The sequence below is a fragment of the Argiope bruennichi genome, chromosome 8 (assembly GCF_947563725.1).
Source record: "Argiope bruennichi chromosome 8, qqArgBrue1.1, whole genome shotgun sequence".
Lineage (NCBI taxonomy): Eukaryota > Metazoa > Arthropoda > Arachnida > Araneae > Araneidae > Argiope > Argiope bruennichi.
Genome location: NC_079158.1, coordinates 42,296,371 through 42,320,686, shown reverse-complemented (window position 1 = coordinate 42,320,686; position 24,316 = coordinate 42,296,371). Strand labels below are relative to the sequence as shown.

The following is a 24,316-nucleotide window of genomic DNA, read 5'->3' as shown; positions in this document are numbered from 1 at the left end:
TAATGCTGTTTTAGAATGCAACACTTGTTGTCCCGTTTTCACCGAGACAACTAACTAAAAACAATGTCTCTTCCTCAGATTTTCCTTAATTATTCTAATACTGGGATTTACATTAAACGAGGATATGACAATGCTTGAAAGTAACAAAAAATTAACTCATTATCAAAGGAATTTTCAAAAGTTTCCTCTTTACTCTACTAATTTTGTCCACTGTTGCTATGGTGATTAGATTTTCCGAAGAAAGATAATAAAGACATTTTTCGAAATATTAAGAAAGGTAAATGGTGTTTTCGTTGTAATGTGCGAATTTGTTTAGAAATTTAACATCTGCTGGAAGAAAAATTTTGATTTATTCTCTTTAAGAAAATGCCTGACAAAAAGATAATAAAAAGAATGAATTTGGAATAGCAGAAAGAATGAAGAATAAATTTAGAAGAATGGAAAAGGTCTAAGAGGAAACACAGCAGAATAGATATGCATGAATTGCGAGAAAAATATCATGAATACATTCATTCTGTTTTAATTTGTGTTTAAAATATTAAAAACGAAATAGTACTTCTTTAATTATTTAAATATCTTTTTTCCTTAATTATTGTGCTATAATTCTTTCATTCTCTTCATTTTTAATGCCAGTGCAAACTTATTAGTATTTTAGATAAAGTTTTAAAAAATAAATCTTCTGGGATAATTTTTTCAGTGTAAAATATTTATTGCAGTCAAGTCAAAAATTATGATTCTTACAGACTACAGGTGTTTATAGGACAATTTTAATGATAAATTCTGAAATCAATTAATTTCCGACAAAAACATGTCTATTGTTTCGCTTCTTATTTCTTTATCCTACTTCAGCCATCTGATCTCAGTTAGACCATAAGTCTTTTCAAATATATTTCGTTAATATTTCAAGATGAAATTCCTTACTAGAAAACATTACAAAGGTAGAACGTAAAATAAATTAATTTAGAATATCGTTAGCAAAGTATAAAGTGTTGCTTGAACTTGCTTGATAATTAAGAGAATTATGATAATTAACTAATTCCACTTTGAATAATTAAAGTTGATAAACATCTAAAGATATAATAGATTACTAGCAACTTCAAAGGTAAGAAAAAAACAAATTCGAGAAACAATGTTTAATATCAGTCAGAGCCCAGAGATGTGTTTAATATTCTTTAGAAGCAGAGCAATGATTTATTTTTTAAAAATCAGATTTGGGTTGATGTTTTGAATTATTTTTCTGAATATTTCCAGAATTTCTTTCTGCAATGTTACGAATTCTACAAATCGAAATTATTTCGAATTATTTAGAAACTTGGCTTTTAAAAATGTTTTCTATTTTCTATAATATTCAGCCGGCTTCAGTGAGTACATAAAAGCAATGCCATTGCCTCTGAAGGAGTCACCATTGGTCTTTCATTGAGCAAGTGTGGCAAGCGATTTTCGGTATTTTTGGCTACATTTGGCTGTATTCGGTATATCTGGTGATACTTCTTTAAGATTACTGAATTTAGCTAAAAGCGGAGCCGATTTGACTGTGGCGTCTTAAGATTTTCTTTTGATCTGTGAGTGAGGTAGTGCATAAATGTTGTAACCTACTGGAGGTTGAATTTCGTTTTCTCTACTACTGCAAATATTCGTAGATAGCTATTGTAAATAAAATGAATAATACATGAAACTGTCCGAACTATAACAACATTAACACGTCAGCACAGGCACGGGGTCTTTTTGACCCCGACTTTTCTCTTTTGTTGAGAAATTCTAGGAATTTATAAAGGTTTATACTTGTTACTATCTATACCTTCATGGGAACTAGAAGAAGTAGATTAGAAAAACAGAAATCAATTAAATGATGTACCTCGTTTTTATTTTTTACAAAAAAGTTGAGGTCAAATTGACCCCTGCGTGTGTTAGCGTTTCAGATTCTTTTAATGTTATGAATATGTTCAGTGATTTTATCGATAAATGATGATAGCTCAGATTCATCATATATTCATGAAATTCTGGAATGAGATCATGATAAAGAATCGAAATAATATGCAGATTCTGATTATTCCAGATAATCTGATCTTATCTTTTCTTGCCTGTAAAAGGTATCAAATAAATATATAAAAAAGCATTCTTTTATAATATGAATAAATTATCTTAAAATTTATATTAACAATTTCTTTTATTCTGAATGAGAAATAACTAAACAATTTTTCAGTATTATATATATATATATATATATATATATATATATATATATATATATATATATATATATATATATATATATATATATATATATATATAAAAGATATAAATTTTCAAAGTGGTATGGGTTATAAACTTCTTTTTCTAAAGAAATTTCAAATGTAAACTACATGTAAAATGTAGATCTTCTTATTTTTATACGTGAAAAGTCTACTTATATATTAAAAATAAGTTTTATATGAATGGAATGGGGAAAAAAGGAAACGAATGTAGAAAAAGTATGGAAAAAAGGGGATACGTTCAAGTTAGGTTTTTCTTATTAAAAATCACATTATCTTAAATAAGAGCCTATTTCCATGGGAAAATATTTGTATAATCTAATCAATTCATTTTTATACCAATAGCCAATAATGAGTAAATGCATGACAATTTGGGGTCAAAATGACTCCACGATAATCCTACTGTTTAAAAAAGATTGGATGCGTGTGCTGAAGCGTTAAGCCTAAATGTTTCTTAATATTTCCTAGATGACTAATCAATAGAGTAATGTGTTGAATTATTTTGTGTTTCTTACTTTAATCTGATTACATTTCCATCATTTACTCTGAATTAACAAGAAGTGAAAGTGAAAGTTTAATATTTAAATACAACGAAAAAAAATAATGCGTTTGTCTCTAATTTAGGAATGGATAAATACATTTCTTTATTTCAGAAAACGAAACAGTTTTAAGAAAATGTGTTGTTTGCCTGACGTACGTATCTATCAGAAGAGATGATAGGAATTTCGGAAAAAAAAATAGCAGAAAAGGGAAGCATTAATCATTTAAATTAAAGGGAGAAAATCGTTCAGGAGTTTCTGAGTATAAATTTGGTGACAATACCAGATAATAAATGAAAGTCTTTTATATATTTATACTATTTAGATTACACTGCTTAGTTTTTCTTAAAATGTAATTTTAATTAAGTTGTAAGGATATGACCTTATGAAACTGATAAAATATTTTGAGTTTAAAAGACCTAAAAAAAATTCTTATTTAACATATAATTAATCTGCTCAGAATGCATATAACGCTGCTTTGTTCAAATGAATTAGAATACTCTCCTTAAATGAATTTTATTTAAAGAGAATTTACTAAACATTAAATCGGTTATTCATTTTCAGATACAAATATTTTCTGGCAAGTAGCAACAAACTGAAACATATTGACATCGACTCTTTCTATATTCATCTTTAGGAATAGGAAAAAAAAAATAATAGGAAATAGGAAAAAAAAATAGGAATCGGAAAAATAGGAAAAAAAATAGGAAAATAGGAAAAAAAATAGGAAAATAGGAAAAAAAATTAGGAAAATAGGAAAAAAAATTAGGAAAATAGGAAAAAAAATTAGGAAAATAGGAAAAAAAATTAGGAAAATAGGAAAAAAAATTAGGAAAATAGGAAAAAAAATTAGGAAAATAGGAAAAAAATTAGGAAAATAGGAAAAAAATTAGGAAAATAGGAAAAAAATAGGAAAATAGGAAAAAAATAGGAAAATAGGAAAAAAATAGGAAAATAGGAAAAAAATAGGAAAATAGGAAAAAAATAGGAAAATAGGAAAAAAATAGGAAAATAGGGAAAAAAATAGGAAAATAGGAAAAAAATAGGAAAATAGGAAAAAAAATAGGAAAATAGGAAAAAAAAATAGGAAAATAGGAAAAAAAAATAGGAAATAGGAAATAATAGGAAAAAAAATAGGAAAAAAAAAACAGAAATGAACCGGTTTAAAATTAAATATATTAACTTGAAGTAATGTTCATTATTGCTAATTAAATGGAAACTTTATTAAATAATTTCTTAATTGCATGGAAATTCATTATTTAAGTAAAAAAGAATAGTAGGAAACTTTAGGAATATATACAAGTTACAACATGAAATTTTAAGTTTAACAATTTTTTTTTTCTTAAAATATTTAAATTTAATATGAAATCAGAAAGCTTTATCTTTATTAGCAGAAAAAAAAATGGAAAGTTAATAAAAATTTTGATACTTTATATCCAATTTCGTAATACGATTTCTTCTTTTTTATAAATTTTAATCACTGAAGATTAATTTTATGAAAAAGAAAACCTCTGAAAATTATTGAATAAATGAAAATATGTATATTTTCGCATGATGAAAATATGTATATTTTCGCATGATGAAAATATGTTTCAATGCTTTATTTATTTGTTTGTTTTATTTGTTTATGCTTTATATGTTTTGTATCAATGCTTTATTTTGAAATATTCTCGGAATAGCATTCAAAAGGAGTAAACATAATGCTATTCAAAATCAGAATCTAGTTTATGTTCCGTGAAATCTATTTCAATTCTTTCTGCTTTCATTATTAATGCAAGCTTAGAATTTTTGTATTTAATTTGACTTTCCTATGTTTTTTATAAATAATCTGGATTTTATATGCTTCTGCAGTTTTTAATGTTCTTACCTCATTTTGATGAAAAAAAATTAGGATAAATTACTTCTTGGAATATTATAATCAGAGGATTTCAACATTTGATTCTGTACAATAAATAAATCTTTTTGAGCAAAATTTTTTCATAAATATTTCATTCATGTAACTGTTTTTTTAATTTCCTGCTAAGATAAATTCAAACTATTTTTTCACATATTAGTGTAGCACTTTTCCAAATCTGTAATTTTGCTTTCATGCAAAATTAGTCCAGCTCCTGGAAAGATAGATTCAAATATAATTTTAATGGATATTGAACAGATGCCAGATCAATGATTCCTAGACTTGGCGACAAATTCGATGACTTTGGCAAAAAAAAAAAAAAGAAAATTCAGGAATATACAGGAAATTTCGTGATATACTTATTCGGAGGTAATATCCGGGCCTAATAGAAAAAATCGATGATATGTTCCACAGACTATAAAAACCAGATACCAAATCCAGAGCGGAAGGAAATATTTAAATGAATTTTCTCTTGGGAGTTTTTGATCATGTCTCAGTAACAATTTACTATTCCTTTGTGCAAGTGTTGTCTATATACGTTTCTACTGTTTTACTACCTATGTTTCGTGTTTTCTTGGCGTCTTACTTTCTTTTTTAAAACGGCGTTACTTTTTGTTTAAATGGTTACTTGAACATTCTATACAATTCTTTGTATATACGCAAATGATTTTTTGTAACACATTTTTTTTTTCTGATTTTTGATACTCAAAGGTAGTTTGTATAGTCAAAACTTATTTTCATATCATCCAAATATATACATCATCCATATATAATAACCATATATATACATCATCCATATATAATAACTAATTTAATCAATCTTGTTAATATCTTTATCAATGAGATCATAAATAAATCTGATAAAAAATTTTCAATAAAATATATAACTATAATAACTTTTCACAATATTGAATCAAACATTTCGATGGTCAGTCATTAAATATATGAGAAATAATATTGAAACTTTGATTGTGAAAACAATTTTTATAATGTTTTAAGCCTTTGATATTTTGTTTTTTGTGGACGTGAGGTTCCGTGAATTCGCGATGACAGTGATGGGTCGACGGCAGCCTGAGTGATGCCCGGAAGGAAATGTTCGAGCATCTTGATATTGAAGAATGGTTCTGTGAATGACGCTGAATCCAGATGACCAATCATCTTGGCAAAATTTCACTACGGAATGTCCTGTTACGGTCCATTGCTTGTTTCTTTTGGAATCCTTATGTGTCTAGTCTGGATATAAAAACAGAATCGACGAACAGAAGTGAGACCGAAGTTGCGAAAGGCTTGGGAAGGAAATTGTTATCGCCAAGAAAGGGGACAAAACACGCACAAAAAAAGTGAATCACGGAGTTATTCACAGAGACCGGCTAGCACCATACATTTTACTATTTATTTGCTTACGTAATGAGACTGAGGGGGAATCAGTCCTTGAAGAGTGGGGCAATGTTGCGAATTTTTAATGTTTTTTTTTCAGTCCATTGAATCTCATTGTAAGGGTGGCCTTTTATTGGGGAGCTCTAACGGTGTCAGATCGTTGAACCCGTATATCGTTTCATTTGTAATGTTGCTTAACGAGATTTGAAGACTTGGCGATGAAATGTAAGATTCTAGTTAATAGGAATGCTGATGAAAGAACTATTAGGACTCTAAGTGTGCCAATCCATCTAGAATTTTCTATACACTGTTTCGTAATCTATAATAAGCCGGGAGACCTAGCTGGTATTTAGTCAATTCAGTTGATCTTAAGCGATTTGTCAGTCATGAGTTGAATGTTGAGTTGTGTGCTGAATCACGCATTCAATTACTGGGGCAGCATCAAGCCATGTGCTGAGTAACCAACTGTATAGTGAAGTCAATAATGTATCGGGAATCAAGTTCAGCAAAAGTGAGTAGACAGTAAAGATTAGCAGGGGGTTGATAGACATGAATTATCTTATAAATTCTATCTTCCTGTGGACCGCCTAGGATGGTTTGTCCTGTTACGATTGCTTAATAATGATTTGCTAATTGTGTGTTGCTGTTTACTATAAGTTTGCTCTTTGTTCTTTTTTTAATGTTTCTGCTGAATACTTCATGTTCATTTCTTCGTCGATATTATATGTTATTGAGCTTTTTGGACTATTTCACCTTGTGCCCACTACAACGAAACTCTTACTTTAACGGACTGTCGGATTTTGCAAGAAATATTTTGTAAAATATATTAACTGAGCTGCATTTAATTATCCTTAAGAAGATGTTTTTTATCGAAAATTCCATTCCTAAAGTTTATGTTTACAAAACATTCTTCATTATAAATTAACATTTGTTCTGATAATTTAGAACTAAAATGTGTTATTGAGTACAGAATGTAATTATGATTTCAGAATGAATATTCATTATTCTGAATTATTTATGGAACTATTCTTAAGATCTATACGAATAAAACTTTCTAGCTCTGAATAAATTTGAGATTATTCTATCTTTAATGAAGTCGTATCCTGAAATTTATCTTTTACTTTGGAAAATATTTTATACAGGGCCATTTTATATCTTTATCTCTTCATCTGTTTTTTTTAACGCTATCATGTTCTGTGTATATTGTGTTTTTAATTCTTTTTTAATTATAATCAGTGCAATATATCAAAGTAATGAAGAATAATAAATTTCCATTTTTTTATACGTTTCACAAATATTCGAAATATCTTGGTTCGCATATGTTTTTTAAATCATAATGACACTTTTTATAACATTTGATTGATAATGAAATAAAACTCGATTCAAGGAGAAGATATGTTTCATGAAATTGATTACGTACAAAATACCGACAACTCATACTACTTATACAGAAAGCAATTCAATTTTTTTTGTTGCTGTTTTTCCTTAACACACTCTAAAAAGTTTTAAAGATAATTCGAAAATTATCCTTCCGATTCAACAAAAATAATGCTGGGTTTGGAACTTTCTTCTGTATGAATTGTCATGCCACATATATTTCAATGGTCTTTTTTACTTTAATTTCCATTTTTACGAGAAAAAATAAATGGTATTGCAGGTAGTGATTACTTCCAAATCCTAATTTTCCCAACGGAAATTTTATCGATGCATGTTCTCTTTCCTTTCTATAGATGGAAGTTAAACATTAAATTCTTTCTTCTTATCGCATCATTAATTTGATTACTGTAAATCTAAGTTGATGTTTTAAGAACTTTAAAATGAATATATTTCTGTAAGGATAAAACTGCTTTTAGTAATTTTTCGATGGAAACAGGAAATGATCCACCAATTTTTCTTCACTTTTAAATGTCCATTCTGCATATTATAGTTCGTAAAAAAACAGCTGAGTTGAGAACTTCACATTAAACAACTGCTTGCTAATGGAAACTTAAATGAACTTCTTTAAAGTTTTAGTAAAATTATTCAATGCTTGGAAAAAAATCTCTTTTAATTTCTTTTTGTGGAATGCTGTTCATGTAGTAAAGAGGTGAAATCTTCAAAATTATCTTTTCTTTATCTCAATATCTGTAAGGTCCAAAAGTTCTTAAGAAATATGATACTTTCTTTTAAATATATTAAATTTCTGATTTAAAATAATATTAAAAAAGTAAAATGAGATGAGAAAATCCAATGTATTCTTATCATATGCTTCTTTAAATATTTTATACATCAATTTTTTTTGCTACGTAGATTTTTACATATGCGTTACTTATTGAAAAAATAGTAATTTTGAGCAATATAATTTTTTTAAATTAAAGAAAAAATATCTAAGTAATATATTTTTAATCATTACTTTCTTTTCTACCACCCATTTAAAGTTACTTTATATAATTTGAAAGACTGAAGAAAACTTGTTTCATAGAACTTAAAACATTCAAATTATCAATTTAATGCAAATTCAAGTTTCTAAATTAAACTATTCGTTTAGTTGTTGCCATTAATATAATATAAGATTTGAATAAGTGCTATATACTTTGATATTGCAACTTTAAAATAACTACAGTTTTCACTTATCATTGTTTTTCAGTTTAAAGGAACCTGCACATAAATAGTTATGCTAGTTTTGATATTATTTAAACCAAGCACATTGAGAAGCAAATAATGAAAAAATGCGTATAATTGTCTTTTCCATTCAACAATGCAAGATAAATATGTAAATTGAAATATGAAAGAGCCTATTTCTGTTATTTATGAAAGAAATCTTTATTTTATGATTCATGACAGAACCTTTCAAATATAATAAAAATAGTTGAACATTTGGATTAATTAATTTTTTATTAGCATTTGCATTGCTCAGCAAAAATTAAGTTACAACATTTTTCTAGATCTAACAAAATAATAATAATCATAACTTTGTTTCACATGTTAGCCAGTTTAATAGCACGATATATTTAACAGTGTAATATTGTCTTTTAATCTATGTCTTGTTCTACGCTGTGGCATTATTTTATTATTCCCAATAAAATAAGCAAACGATTCTGTAACTGAACTACATCGTATATTTTAAAGTTTGTATAGAGCCCAGTAATTACAATACTGTTCATTGTGGGAGGTAACATTTCTTAAAATTCCTGTTTAGTTTAAATTTTAATGAATTGCTCAATTATTATTTTAATTCACTTTTTTGCTACAATATGTTTTATCAGTTAGCTAATCAGATTCTAATTATGCCGAAATAATGTGGGAAATTGGGAATACTAAAATCTTGCTATCGCTTCTTCAAATTGAAAAAAATATGTATATATGAAATGTTTTCCTTTCTTCCGTATTAGAAAACAAAAACAATCAATTTATTACAATTACTAAATTTTAATTTTAATTTTTTTAAAAATTTAGTAACTGTAACTGTAGTTAGAAAATTTTACAGTTATTAAATTTAATTTTACAGCCTGAAATATATGTTGTGTGTCATAGATTATTAAATTTATGCCAAAGCACTTAAAAGAACATAAAATAAACTGAGATACACAACGTAGGAAACACTTTTTTCTTGTTTGATAAAATATTCTCATTTATATAATAAGGGAAAAGATGAACTAAATAAATATTAGGTGTATAATAAATTTTTTTGCATATTTTTGTGAAATGTAATATTCCAGAAGGGTCGAGGGAATCATCGCTATAGAAACGTCTAAATATCAATTATTTATGCACTGATGGCTTTCGATTAGCCCAATAAAATCACATTTATAATATTTGGTGTTCTCCAGATTTGTGAAAAATGTTCTGTTAATGCATTTTTCATATATAAAAATAAGGGAATATTTAAAATTCCATATATAAAAATAAGGCATTTATAAAACTACTCAAATTTCATTCTATGAATGAAATTTTTCATTCTATGAATGAAATTTGAGAAGCTTTATTGTACTCAATTGTTTATTGTTTCAATTGTTCAATTTCATAAATATTGATCTTGGAAAGATTATTCACATATTATAAAACGAAGTGACGTAAAAATGAATAAAATGTATATAAAATCTCATGGAAATATTCCCATTTCAGTAAATTTTTATATTTCGTAAATCAAAGGAATATTATAAAATTTAATATCAATGAAAGTAAAATATATTTTTCTATTCATTGATTTAAGAAATACATTAATGCTAACTAATATTAAAATAATGGATTATTAATGTGCGCTTTCTTAGATTTTTTAAATTTTATTTTAAATCATATAATAAACATTCTAATTTAAGCTAAATTATTTTACTGAAAAAAACACATTTTAACAGAATGCAATGGTTTTTTACTCTTCAAAATAGATTTGCTTTATATCAAATTTTCGAACGTCTAATTTGTTTAATCTATTATGTTTAAAATGATGCTACTAAATCAATATGAAAGTAGTAGCATGACACCATTTAATGAAATTTAAATTCTCTAACATCGGAATTCCAAATTAATAGCAGTTAAAAATATTTCGAATCTTAATTTAGAACCTTTAAAACATATTGTTTTCAATGAGAAATAAACGGATGAAAGTGCACTATTCATCTTTTCTATTCCAATATATTGGTATTTTTTAAAATGTCGCAATTTTTAAAGTTTAAATTAACTTAATAGCCTTAAGTCATTTTTCTTATTAATAGAAAAATGTCATATCGAGAAAGATAAGATCCCTTCCAGCCATGGCATCCGAGTTCTGTGAAGACTTATCGAGGAACAGATCTTTAATGTGGTTACTAAATGAGCATGGTAAAGTTATTTTCTGAAAGAAATACCTCTAACTTCAGTAAACTGCCATAGTAAGTCAGAAAAAAAAATCACACCTTATCAGACCGTATGCTTTCTTTCCATTTATAAAACTAATCCCAAAGAAAATAAACTGATTAAATGGTCTCAAACAATAAATATTCTATAATTTACAATCCTTTCTTCAAGCTGTCCAAAAATATAAGTCATGTAAGCAATCCTTTTACAGGTCCCGAATTATAAAATTAAATCCTTTTTTTTTTGACATGGTATGAACCATCAGATTTAATAAAGATTTAAGAGCTGGTGGAAATGTTTCGGAAAGTATTCTTTATGGATATAGGTGTATCGTGGGTATCATTAACTAATCCCCATCTGCATTTTCCATTTTTAAAAGAATTTTTTTTTGATAAAGTGGGAGAATGTTCGTGAAATAAGTATTCGATTCAAGCAAAAATCTCCAAAACACCTTCCACCTTAATTTCTGCTGTAAGTCCATATAAAATACTGAAAGTATTCTGAATTTTTCTACTTTGCCATTGCTTGTTAATCAATTTTTTTAAAGTTTTGTTTGAATCCTTTGTCGCCAGGATTGAACACGCAATTAATATCGTCCTTTTTTGTAGCCATAATACCTGCTACCTTTTTTGTAGCCATAATACCTGCTACCTTTTTTGTAGCCATAATACCTGCTACCTTTTTTGTAGCCATAATACCTGCTACCTTTTTTTGTAGCCATAATACCTGCTACCTTTTTTGTAGCCATAATACCTGCTACATTTTTTGTAGCCATAATACCTGCTACCTTTTTTGTAGCCATAATACCTGCTACCTTTTTTGTAGTTATAATACCTGCTACCTTTTTTGTAGTCATAATATCTGCTACCTTTTTAGTAGCCATAATACCTACTGCCTCTCTGATACCTTTATGGACTTTAACCCACATAAGTTTGATATTTGTTCTTAACAATGTTTTTTAGTTTAGAAAAATTATATGCATTATAAAACGAAAAAGAGGTGTATAATAGACATTGGATAGTGATAAATACCAATTTATGTGAAGAAATAATGCTATAATCAAAACAGTATTCAATGTTAATTAGAAATTTAATCGCATTTTAGTATACTGCCTCCACGGCTGCTTCAAATAAGCTTTGTTATAGAAATATTCTAGAATGACAGGAGAACTAAAATCGCTACTAGGGCGCAAGCTTCTCTAGTTTAATTCTGGATTTGCATTTCATTATCGCATATGTATCCGTCATTTTAAATCCCAAAATCCAGCAAAGTCCCTTTAATGAGAAGAGCAATTTTCTACCAGAAAATTCTGAAATCTCTGCTTTACTGCACTAAGGAAGAAGGTATTAAATAATATGCAAAATAAACACATTTGTTATATGATTTTTGTTTTAAATGTTATATGATTATGGATGAGCTACTTTATGGTGAAATTATGCTCTCACACCCTTAAAGGAAATTGTGTCATGATCTAAATAAAGTTTTATAAAATACTTGCCGTCGTTTTCGACAAATGTGTTCATTAGGAATGCCACTTGACTTGGTTGCTAACTTTTAATTTCTAATATACAACTATAAAAGTTTGCACTTTTGATTTATGATACGGCAGAAAAATATGCATTTAATATAAATTGGAAAAAAGTTAATAGTCAAAGATAAGTAAGAAAACAAAATCCTCCTATTTACATAATGAAGATTTAAACTGATCAATCCAAGCATTTCACCTATTATTTTTTGGGATTGATATTGGATTTATATGAATTTTATAGAATTTATGCCATTTTAGCTTTGTGATATATAATGATTCGTTTGAACCCATTCAAAATTTTATTAAATTGTTTTTTTTTTGAATATTTGATTTGGTTTCTAATTTTGTTCTTACAAATCTTTGTTTCCTTTTATGAAAAATAATGGAGCAAATATAATTGGAAAAATAATTATATTTGTATTATAATATTTCAAAAATAATTGGTGCAAAACTATCTTTTTATGTTATTCTTTTTGTTGGCTTTAACTAAAAATAACTGATGCCAGAAATAGTAATCATCATTTGTAGAAAAGACTAAGGGTTTTATTTAATAAACTTAAAGTGAATCATTTAGCAGTTTTTAAGGAATTAATTTATTGATATTCCCAAGAAATTTGAAAATTATTTCTACCTGATTGAACTCTTATCTTTAAGATCAGTTGAGTTCAGTATTGCAAAATAAAAGTATGCTAGAGTTTTTCTTCCGAAGAATAAAAGCATTTCATAATAACTCCTCCCCTAAAAAACTATAATAACGACCCTTGTTCTTAAGGGGTTAATGTATAATACAAGATCAGGCATATTTGATGACTTAAGCAAATCCTGCCAAAACATTTTTTTTTAAAGTTCTCAGAAAACTTTCCTATTTATTAAATATGTCTGAGCAAGCGTATCAGACAGGATGCTCTGGGTGTTTTCAATCAGTCATGCTTAACTCAAGAGAGAGAATTTTCAGTGATATTCAGGTGTCTTGGGTGTCCGCCGTAGTTTCGTTAGACAGGTGTTTGGTGACTTTAAGTATTAATAGTTAAATTCTAAATGTTTTCGCTTTCAGAAGATATTTATTTGAATTATATTTCTTACATGTCGGGAAGAAAACTAAACATTCTACATCATTGTTTTTTGGAATTGACTTCTTTTCCTATATTTGTTTTAGTCATGATTATTTCTCGACTTATTTTTCCTATATTTGTTTTTATGTCATGATTATTTCTCGACTTGTTTTTCCTATATTTGTTTTTATGTCATGATTATTTCTCGACTTGTTTTTCCTATATTTGTTTTTATGTCATGATTATTTCTTGCCATTTTGATTTGTCAACATTCATCATGTCACGGAATGCGCCGTATGGTATCTGTTAACTTGCCATAAAAGCTGTTGGTTTTGAAGGTCGATAAATAAAGCTTATGGGACAATTATTTATATGGTATCGATACTATAAATAGTATTTTACTGGTCTTAGGAATATTATTAAACTACCATTGGATTTGAAAATTTGAAATATCTCGGGGCTTTAGATATTACTGGAAAATAAAATGGCTTTTTATATCTTATTTGATAACTTAAGCTTCACAACGGGAATTTTCTCTTATAGTCAGTCTTTTGGATCGATATACTATAAACAGAATATCTATAATATGTCTCCCAAGACATTGCCTATTTTTTTGGCTTGAAGAGACTCTTCTTAAGATACTCTTTATTTACCATAAGTTTTATCTATTAAGGAATTATTTTTTTTAAATATACATTCAAGAATCAAATATGTAAAAAAAAATATCAGATAAAAAAGAATACCGGAAAAATTTATTTTATATTCTAATTAATAACATTGTTAGAAGTAAGAGGACCTGGCGGATTGATTTTATCTTTATCTAATATAGTTTCATATTCCTTAAGCAAAAAAAAAAAAAAATCTTCTGCAGCCGAAGTGAAAATAATATGAAATGACGATGTATTTTTGAATTTATTCTTATATGATGCATACGAATTACAAAAACGTATTTTTGTAATTATTCTCAAGAAAAGGTAAACATAAAAAGATATAGATATAAAATTCCTGTTAAGGACTGATTAATTAAAGAAGAAAATGAAAATTTAAGATAGGTATATGCCACAGCGTTTGTAGACCGAATCCTGCAACTGGCAGCAATTATATTAATTCAATATCTTGAATAAATATTTTAAGACATGCTGTCCCTTTCTAATTGCTAATTATATGTAGTTAATTATAAGGTAAAATGATTCTAGCAATCCCAGAGCTTGAAATAAGAAGACAAGAGTGATGAAATACCAATTATGTTATTTACCGCATTATAAGCCGATTAAGAACGTTTGAAAATTCTGATTGGAATTCGATTTTTCTGAATTGGGAAATTAACGATTGTTTACCAAAAAATGATTATTCTGCGAAAAATAAAAAATGTTGGTTATCTAAAAAAAGCCTTTATGGCTATTTTAAGGACATTAAGAAATTTGACATTAATATGGCAAATTAAATTTGTTGTTGCACTCACTTTCAATAGCTGATTATAAATTATGACTAATTTAAGCTATCAAAATTCTTATTTTCATCTATATCTTTGGATACTTTTATTTGCTTCAATCTTTATCGTGTTAGCGAGTTTGAATCAGATATAGAATATTTATAACTTGAAAAAGTATTCAACATAAGTATACCAGAAGAATAAACTACTGAAATTTTTTTAAATTTCCGGCATATCTATAGGAAATTTTTATCTCATGGAAGATGGCTATTACTAAGCTCAAATAAACATTTCAGATAGTTTTGGAAAATTATTTGATAACTTCTATGTATTGAAATCACTTACATTGAGAATAAAAAGATTTGAATCTTTATTGTATATTTTGAAAAATAATAAGATAAAATAACAAATAACTAATAAATGAATGATTCAAGTGCCTTTTTATTTCTATATTAATCAGTAATTATAAATGTGCAAGTTACTTTGTTTTAAGGCTAAATAAGAAGTAACTGTGATTTCAATTAACATATATTAAAATATTATTTCTTTTTATAAAAATTTCGAGTACGAAATTTAGTTGCCTTTCGAAATATTTTTTTTCATGCCACTGCCACCCATGCAAGATTTAAATATTCAAAATTTAGACCTATTGCAATACTCATCGAATTTTATCCAAATGAAATAGAATTTTAAAGTAATAATTTAATATTATAAATGTGAAACTTTTCCGTCTTGAAGAAATATTACTAATTTCGTTATTTTGTATGTTCTGTCTTTAATTCTGGAATGAATACTGAATATCTCTGATATAAAACTCTGTATAATTTCTTACCATTTTTTTTGTATCAGTGGATATTCCTTGCACAAAAATTAAAAGTATTTCTTATCTCACAAATTTGTTCCATTTTCCCAATATTTTGGCTTTGTTTTAAAATTAGAAAATCGAATTAGGAATTCGAAAGCAATTTTACTTTTTGATAAAAACACTTAAGATTTTTTTTAACACTTTTAAAGATTTTTTTTCTAGCTTAAGTATCATTAAGAAATGTTCTATCTAACACTGTTTCCTGCTACAATCTTAATGATCCTAACCGCATAGATAATAATACTGATAAATATATTCGGGCGAAACAACTCCATTACGATCAGTTGATTACGATGTTCTAAAGCAGTATATCGCACTGCCAGCAATGGAAATGTTTATCAACGTCGCCATAATTGTTGTATCTCCGGTAGAGACAAAAGCATGGAAATTCAGTCTGGCAACTTATCATTCACATGCTCCTGATCTTTCCCCTTTACCTGTAAGATTTTTATTGATTGGCATAAAATATTTAACTAATTATATATTAATCTCTCTTTAATGCGATATATCTTTAATTAAATATTTATTCATTATGTTAAACAAGAAAAATGATTTCATTCATTCAATATTGCTCTCATTTTGAATTTTTTTAATATTTATAAAGAAATATGGCGTGCAACAGTCATTTAAAGTAAAAATAATCTAACAAAATAAATTTTAGAATGCAAGAGACAGAAAACTCAAAATATTACCATTAAACAGGAATTATAATTAAAGGTTTAAACAGCCATAAAATTATTGGTTCTCTGTCCTTGTTTATCGCTGTTCTAGGTAACCCGCTCTTAATTTATTAGTAACAGAATAACATTTACCACACTGGATTCTAAACAGTACAGAATGATAAAATAAACTACCGGATGACTACAAAGCAAAAAAAAAAAAAAAAGTCTGTTGCGAAGAGGATTTTGTAGAAATTACTATTGGTCTCTTTAATGTAAAATGTAAAAAGAAAAAATTCTGTGGCATAGAAAAGTCCTTTTTTTCTTCAGTTCAGTTTTTTTTCCTTTGTCATATGCATATTTAGCCTAAATGTAAAATTGAACAAATTAAATTTGTGGTGAATAGCTTATAAGCCAGTTAACAACTACGCCACTCGAGCAATTGCTTTTGTATCGTGGTCATGTTACTGGGCTGCAAAGCACAATGTCCCAGGTTCTATCCTCGCTCAAACCAATTTGCTACAAATTTTACATAGATTGCACTCTTAGTTTCTCAATGCATTATAATTGGTGTTAGTTTGTTTTGCTTGTATTTCATTTATGTTTTCTAAAGAGTAGAAATAATTTGCATGCAATGGCATACAAATTTTTAGAAAAGAAAAACGCACTCCTTACTGTTATTATAGTTTAATTGAAACACTTAGTGATATTACCAAAAAGGAGTCAACTAGAAAATATATTTTAAATCTTCAAAAAATTTTGAAAACTAATATTAATAATGATAATAAAATATTTTTAAATTTATGGCCATTTTTATGGCATAGAATGTTTTTCATATCGAAGTATAGCACTTAAATTCAAAGGAATTGCTTCTATTTTTGACATTAATGCGCTTAATACATTTTGAAACGTGATGTTTCTTATGTGGTGTTTTCCAACAAGGCAAATATGTCTTTTTTTTTAAATTCATCTATTGAAATGAATTGATTGTTCATATAAATAAAGAAAAAAATCTCATATAAAAAAAATGAAAATTCGAGAACACAAATAACGAACTCGTGTTATCGTTGAAAATTAACATAGCATGGCATGAATGTTTTTTCCTGAAATTTTTATTTCAATTTGAGATAGTCTAAACTTCAATTCTCTTGGGATTTACTTTCTGTCTCTAGTCAATCTCAACATCTAATTCTCTATTGTTCTTCCCATTTTGGCATCGTTTGATGTACTTAGTTTAAATAACCTTTACTTTTCTATCTAATTTATAGTATCCAATTAACACCTGTCGGTATTAATTGGATAGCTCAACTGACGACATTTTATTCCCTTTTTTAAAATGTAAAAACGAGGGCAGATCAGGCATTTTGTCTCAAGTGATGATGGTGTTCAAGTTAACCAGTCCTGTATCTCTGTTTCTCATATTCTAATAAGAACAACAACCAGTTATAAATCCGGACTCAATATATATATATATATATATATATATATATATATATATATATATAAAGAATGATTGTAAAATTTTTTTGAATGAAAGAAAAACAGGTATTGAGTTCTTTTAACAATATTATTTATTCTTCAGAATGTGGCGGAATGAACTCAATTTTTAATGGAACAGGCCTAGCCAGACATGATTGTTGATGAAATAGAAAAGCGGAAAGTCATGAAAGAATGTGATATATTATTACAAAATATATCACATTCTTTCATGACTTTCACATTATTCATGACTTTCATGACATTTCATGACTTTCACATTATTCATGACTTTCATGACATTTCATGACTTTCACATTATTCATGACTTTCACATTATTCATGACTTTCACATTATTCATGACTTTCACATTATTCATGACTTTCATGACATTTCATGACTTTCACATTATTCATGACTTTCACATTATTCATGACTTTCACATTATTCATGACTTTCATGACATTTCATGACTTTCACATTATTCATGACTTTCATGACATTTCATGACTTTCACATTATTCATGACTTTCACATTATTCATGACTTTCACATTCTTTCATGACTTTCACATTATTCATGACTTTCATGACATTTCATGACTTTCACTATTCTTTCACATATACGTGTACAAATATTTGGAATTTTTATTGGTTTAGAATGAAATTTTGCAGATAATTTTTATTATTTTTGGTTCACGTCAGTGGCGATTACTTTGGAAAAATCATGCATAGAATAGAAAAGCAGAAAGTTATAAAAGGACGACGCGAAAATATTTTGAATTTTTGTAGTTTGAGAATGAAATTTTACAGAAGGGGCATTTTCGGATGACAATAGTGTCGATTACTTTGAAAAAATTAGTGCTTTCCGAATTCAAAGCGTAGCTTAAATTCGAATGATTAGAAAAAAAAAATTAAATTGCTGACAAAAAGAAATTATTACATGCATAAAATTTTTAAATGCCATGATCAAAAACCTTTAAGAAAAGTGATTTGTCATTAAAAAATGCAAATCTATCAATATTTTAAAAAACAAAATCCATCTGGTATTAATAAGAGAAGACGTTACTAAAATATTCTGGAAAATTTCGCCCACATCATTATTTGAATTTTTATCATAAAATTATACTTTAATTTTCTCAACTTTCAAAGTTTCTAAAAAATATTAATAAACTTTCTCGAATGAGTTTTGAAATGAGCTGATTTAATGTTGAAAATTCTATTTTTTTCTGAACTAATATGCAAATTTTATAAAGGATTTATAAAAGTATTTTGATGAGTAGCAATTGCTGATGATATTATAGTTTATCAATTTTAATTTCCTATCTTTTTATTAAATAGCTTATCCTGAATAGGGTTTGTAGTCTTCAATAACACGAGAAATTTATTTTGCAATTCGTTTCAAATTTCAGGATATTATTTTAATTAAATTATTTTTCAATAAGAAATAATGAGTTGAAAGTGAAATAAAAAGATTTATAAAAATGCAGTAAGTGATATTTAAAATGTTATCTGTATGTGAGTGAAAAAAATTATGTTCTGGAAATCAATACAAAATTGAACAGACTGGCTACGGAAATCATTGTTGAAATATTTATTACATCTCGAACATATTGCACTCAAAACTATACTAAACAAGAAAAATACAGACATATCACTACAAATTACTTTGAACGCATTTTTCGCAAATACAGCAATAACACACATTGAACATAGTATTCTAATAAATGAATCATGATCTATAAATATATGCAAATGATTAATTCATATAAGTAACTACACTGAGAATTGTTATGAATTCTTATGGTATTATAATATTTTTTCTCAAGTATTTCTCTCATAGATACTTTGGAGTTTCAAATTCGAAAAAAACTATTTATTTGAACCTTTTGGTCGCAAAAGTTCTCTTTATTATATGAAAAAAAATCAGTGTCACGTAAAGATAATTTATTGAAATTATTTTTATACTTCCTATTATAAATATATGATGGTTTTACTGGGGTTTGAAAACTTTTAAAACGGAATTAATCAATCTAAAAAACATGATTTAGGTTTTTAAATGAAAAAATACAAAATTTCAAAAGATTAATATAATTGATAATAATTAAACTTTATTCACTTTGAAAAACTGTTGTTAAAAATATATTTAAAAAAATTCAGTTGTAAAATTTAAATATACTTTATATTTGTTTTAGAGCATAAGTGCATATTTGATATCTTTCTTTGAAAATATAATTAAAATCTTAGAAGGTGCAAATTATATTTTTTTATTGGCATTTGATTGAAGGTAATTGCTTCTATTGCATCATTGAGCAAGATGACTTATAAAATTTTTAATATAATAATAGAAATATTTAACGTTTATTCAACTTATTTCATAGCGAAATGTTTCATAATGCCCGAAAATTGTTTAGAACGAAATAATAATAAATAAAAAAATATTATAAAACATATAAAATTTTACAAAATATTCTCAACAACACTTCCAAAAATCAATTCTTAAAGACTATTCAAACTAATTTGAATTTTACTCAAAACTTTTCAGAACAGATTTTTCTTTTACATTTCATTCATATAGTTTATTTAGCCTCTCGTTCAAAAGATATTCAATACCACAGAATACTGGAATATGCACGTTTTTTTCTTTCAATGATAAGAATTCTTTCCCTCTTCAAAAACTTCAATAATAGACCATACTTAAGGGATTGATGTAAAAAGGAGGAACCCACTACAAGATGCATGCTAAGCAAATATATAATTAGATTTCCTTTGAAATTTCTCAGGAAACTTCCCTATCACCACAATTATCTGGGAGAGCGTTTCCGGCGGAGAAAGCATGCACTACAGGTATTTAATCAATCATAACTAACAAATGAGGGAGGAAATTGCACAGTCATAGCCATAATTTCGTTGACTATATATTTGTGGAATCGTTCAGTATTGATAGAGTTAAACTTGAAATAATATAGTTACGACATGTAATATTCTAAAATAATTGTAATCCCAAATTTGCAACTCCAAAATTTACAAAGGATTCTCATAATAGAATCAAAGATCAAATATTGTGTAGAAAATGTAAGCTCCTTTTCTGCCTCTTAGAAGTGCCATGGAATTCGTATTGCAGAAGTTTATTTTAAGTTAAATGACTGAAAGACTAAAGTCAAAACATTTTAATGAATAATCTACTTACTATTATTTAGAGGATTTCACACTACCGACATTTTCAAATTTTGGACTATTTATGTATTTTTATGAAAATATACAGTTAAATACCTTGTTTGCATTTAAATTGATATCCACCACAAGAATGGAAACTTCCGAAGAAAATAAGTTTCTGTATTTTTCGTTCTACCTTTTCCTCTTTTTTCTGATAGTCAAGGAGCAGTCACGACTTTATATGAAAGTTCCGAGCAAAAGTATGAAAAGTCTTGAAGTCTGACAAAAACATGTTTCAAACAACAGTTTTCGTTTAAGGATATGTCGTGTTAAAGTATGCGAAATATTAAATTAAAATGTCGCAATATCACACGATAAAACGCGTCATTACTGTTATGAGGTTATGCACATATGATTCACTGTAACCGATTCAGCTACAAGTTGCTACTAAAACTTCTAACTTCTAATAAAAGCATATTTCAAAAAGCGAATTTATATTTTAAGTTCAAAATATTTTCTAGGTAGTTTTTATATACGATTGGTTTTCTGTAGCTAATAAATATTTTTTTAGCATAAAAAAGACAATGTAAAATTTCAAACTGTTATTTAAACAATTTCATTATGGTAAAACTTTGATTTTTACAAATTCCAATTTAAAAAATCTCCAACTATCCGAAAGTCTCCTGTTATTTATGCAAGAATCTTATGTTATTCGAAGTCCAGTTATCTGTATTTCAAATTATTTAATGTTCATTTATTAGAAACTTAATTTACACATAACTGAAATTATCTTATACTTAATTTTATCAATCTCCAACTACTGACTGTCCAATTATACGAATTTTGTGCAAAATATATAATTGTTATACCTTTTTTTTGTATTAACCTTTTATAAATAATTTTTTGGGTTTCTTTTCTATGAAAACTTACAGTATTAATTGTTTTCTGTAAAATGTTTTTTTTATTCAAGAATAAAACATAATTATTTATGAATTAAAAACATAGTTTTAATTTCATGTGAACTTTATCATTTATAAATTGATAATTTAAAAACGCTTCTCTGTGTCTGAAGTTTTTTCAGATAATTCTTGAACTTTATAAAATCTTTGAAATGTCTCTATCTCCGAATCTGTTAGATCCAAATTTATTTCATATAATTGTCCGTTTAGGACCTCATTCTAAACAGAAAATCATTTGATAATTTAAATTTTTCCTCATTTGTGGCATATTAATGGAAAATCAAAAGAATTATCAGATATTTTTTTTAATTTTTCAGTGATTTTATTAGTTTATTTTTATTAGTTAGAAATTTAATATCTGGATATAATTTTGGATGCAGAAAGAACGGAGGTGAAATGAAATTTCTAAAAATACTATAATATGAATAGTTCTGAAATATAATGCAATAAAGTGGCATCCCACATAGAAATTAAAAAAATAATTGCAAAATTTTTAAATCGTGAAATTTAATTTTCAATTATAATAAACTTAATAACTGATTTCTTGATATAATTCTTGATAACTGATAAACGATTTTTTAATTAATTTTACTTGTTTCTTGTTTCTAAAATTAATTTATAAAGAAAATCAATTATATTTTGTTTAAAAAAAAAACTAAATTTTTACATTTTTTATTGTACTGAACTATTAAAGCTGAAATATAAAATGCTTATTTTCAATAATGTCTGGATATTTCCTACATAGGCTTTAAAAAAACTGTTTCTTAGGGACCATATACTGTAATAATCTCTTAAGATATTTTTATAAGAATACAAAGAATTTATCATGCAGTTCTATAAATTTAGGAAAGTTTATTATTTTTAATACGGTAATAGCAAATAAATAAATATTATGTTCTGAAGTGCTACTATAGAATGTAATTTGAATTTACTTATATATCCCATATGATATTTGATACTGGATACTAAAGTATCTGTATGATACTTTAATGAATGAATGAATACTTTTTAAACATTAAATTTTTTTTGAAGTTCAATCTACTTAAAATGATTTCACAAATTAAGAAAGAAATAAACCATTTTTCTCAATCTAACTAAAAGTTTATCTTTTTAAAGAAGTAAATACTACAATTATGTAGGTTTATAAACCCATGCTGAGAAAATCACTTTGTCTGTCACCAGCGCTATAAAAGTTTGATTAAAAATACGTTTTTATAAAGCAATGGCTACTATCAAAGTTATGCCATTAATAAAATCACTGAAAAGGTGAAACTCTCACCACAACAGTTCAGACGTATTCCTGCATTTGTTCATGATGCATAGTTTTATTAAAACGCGTCTTGATAACAAGGACCCAAGGGAGTATGAGTCTAGAAACTGGTCACCAAAATGCTTGGCACTTTTGGTTTCTCCGTTGCTTGGGAAGGTTTGAATTCCTCAATCAATCTTTGTCCATCTCTTTTGAATTTTGAAGTGTCTTCTGGTATGCTCAGTCTTGATCGTCTGAGACTGGAACTGGGGCTGTGACACGGACTTTTCATCACGTTGGAGAGGTCTGGCATCACGGTTGCGATCACTGTAGCGATGGTATTCGCGAAACCCAAAGCAGGACTTTCTTTGCTGACAGGTAAACTGAAAAGAAAATAAACCATATTGATCGTTTAGTAAAAAAGATGTTTCTAATTATTTTCCCAGTTATAATATACCCACTATAATCTGTGAAGGCCATTCATTTTTTTCAAGTTCCTAAGGGCCTAATGAAAAGCGCAGAGAATGAAATGAAATCTTATGAAAGGTTATGAGAAATTTTCTGAGTGATTGTTAAAGAAAACCTATACTGATATAAGTGATCGTAATTATCATATCGTTTACAGGAACAGTATAAAGTTTTGGTTCAAAGTATTTTAAGGTATACGCTGAAAAATCATATTAAGAACAGCAGTTAAATTCTAACGTTATGGTTACAATGGCAAAATTTTCAAATAACAACACAAACTTTTTTTTATTGGAATGTTTTCTCCATAGAAAAAAAACAATTAATCGCTTTGGTACAGTACCTGTAGCACGAAAATTATCAGCGGTAGATAGACTAAGAAGAAAAGAGAAAATAATAGAAGAGAAGCAACAGAAATGAAAACGTTTTATTATGTTTCACAAATTTTTTACTTGACCTACTTCAGCCACGCTGACAATTTACATGCTGAAAATGGTGTCGGGAACCAAAGCATGTACCATACTGAAAGGAATCCTGCTGAACTTCATGTCTCTGATAAGCACACGTCTATTGTTTTCTCTTTTCTTTTTAATCTATATAG

At 27.0% G+C, this 24,316-nt stretch overlaps 1 protein-coding gene and 1 long non-coding RNA gene across 4 annotated transcripts in view; one reads left to right on the top strand and one right to left on the bottom strand.

The window, feature by feature from the left end:
- The window catches only part of LOC129981292 (uncharacterized), a 103,300-nt gene that overhangs the window by 20,181 nt on the left and 58,803 nt on the right, over window positions 1-24,316 (top strand). The window lies entirely within an intron of this gene.
- LOC129981291 (multiple PDZ domain protein-like) overlaps window positions 23,091-24,316 on the bottom strand; it is a 184,237-nt gene continuing 183,011 nt past the window's right edge. For all 3 annotated transcript variants that reach the window (XM_056092065.1, XM_056092067.1, XM_056092066.1), the window contains exon 10: window positions 23,091-23,633. In XM_056092065.1, the coding sequence (XP_055948040.1) occupies window positions 23,372-23,633 (262 nt within the window). In that variant the 3' untranslated portion in view covers window positions 23,091-23,371. The remainder of the gene's footprint in view (window positions 23,634-24,316) is intronic.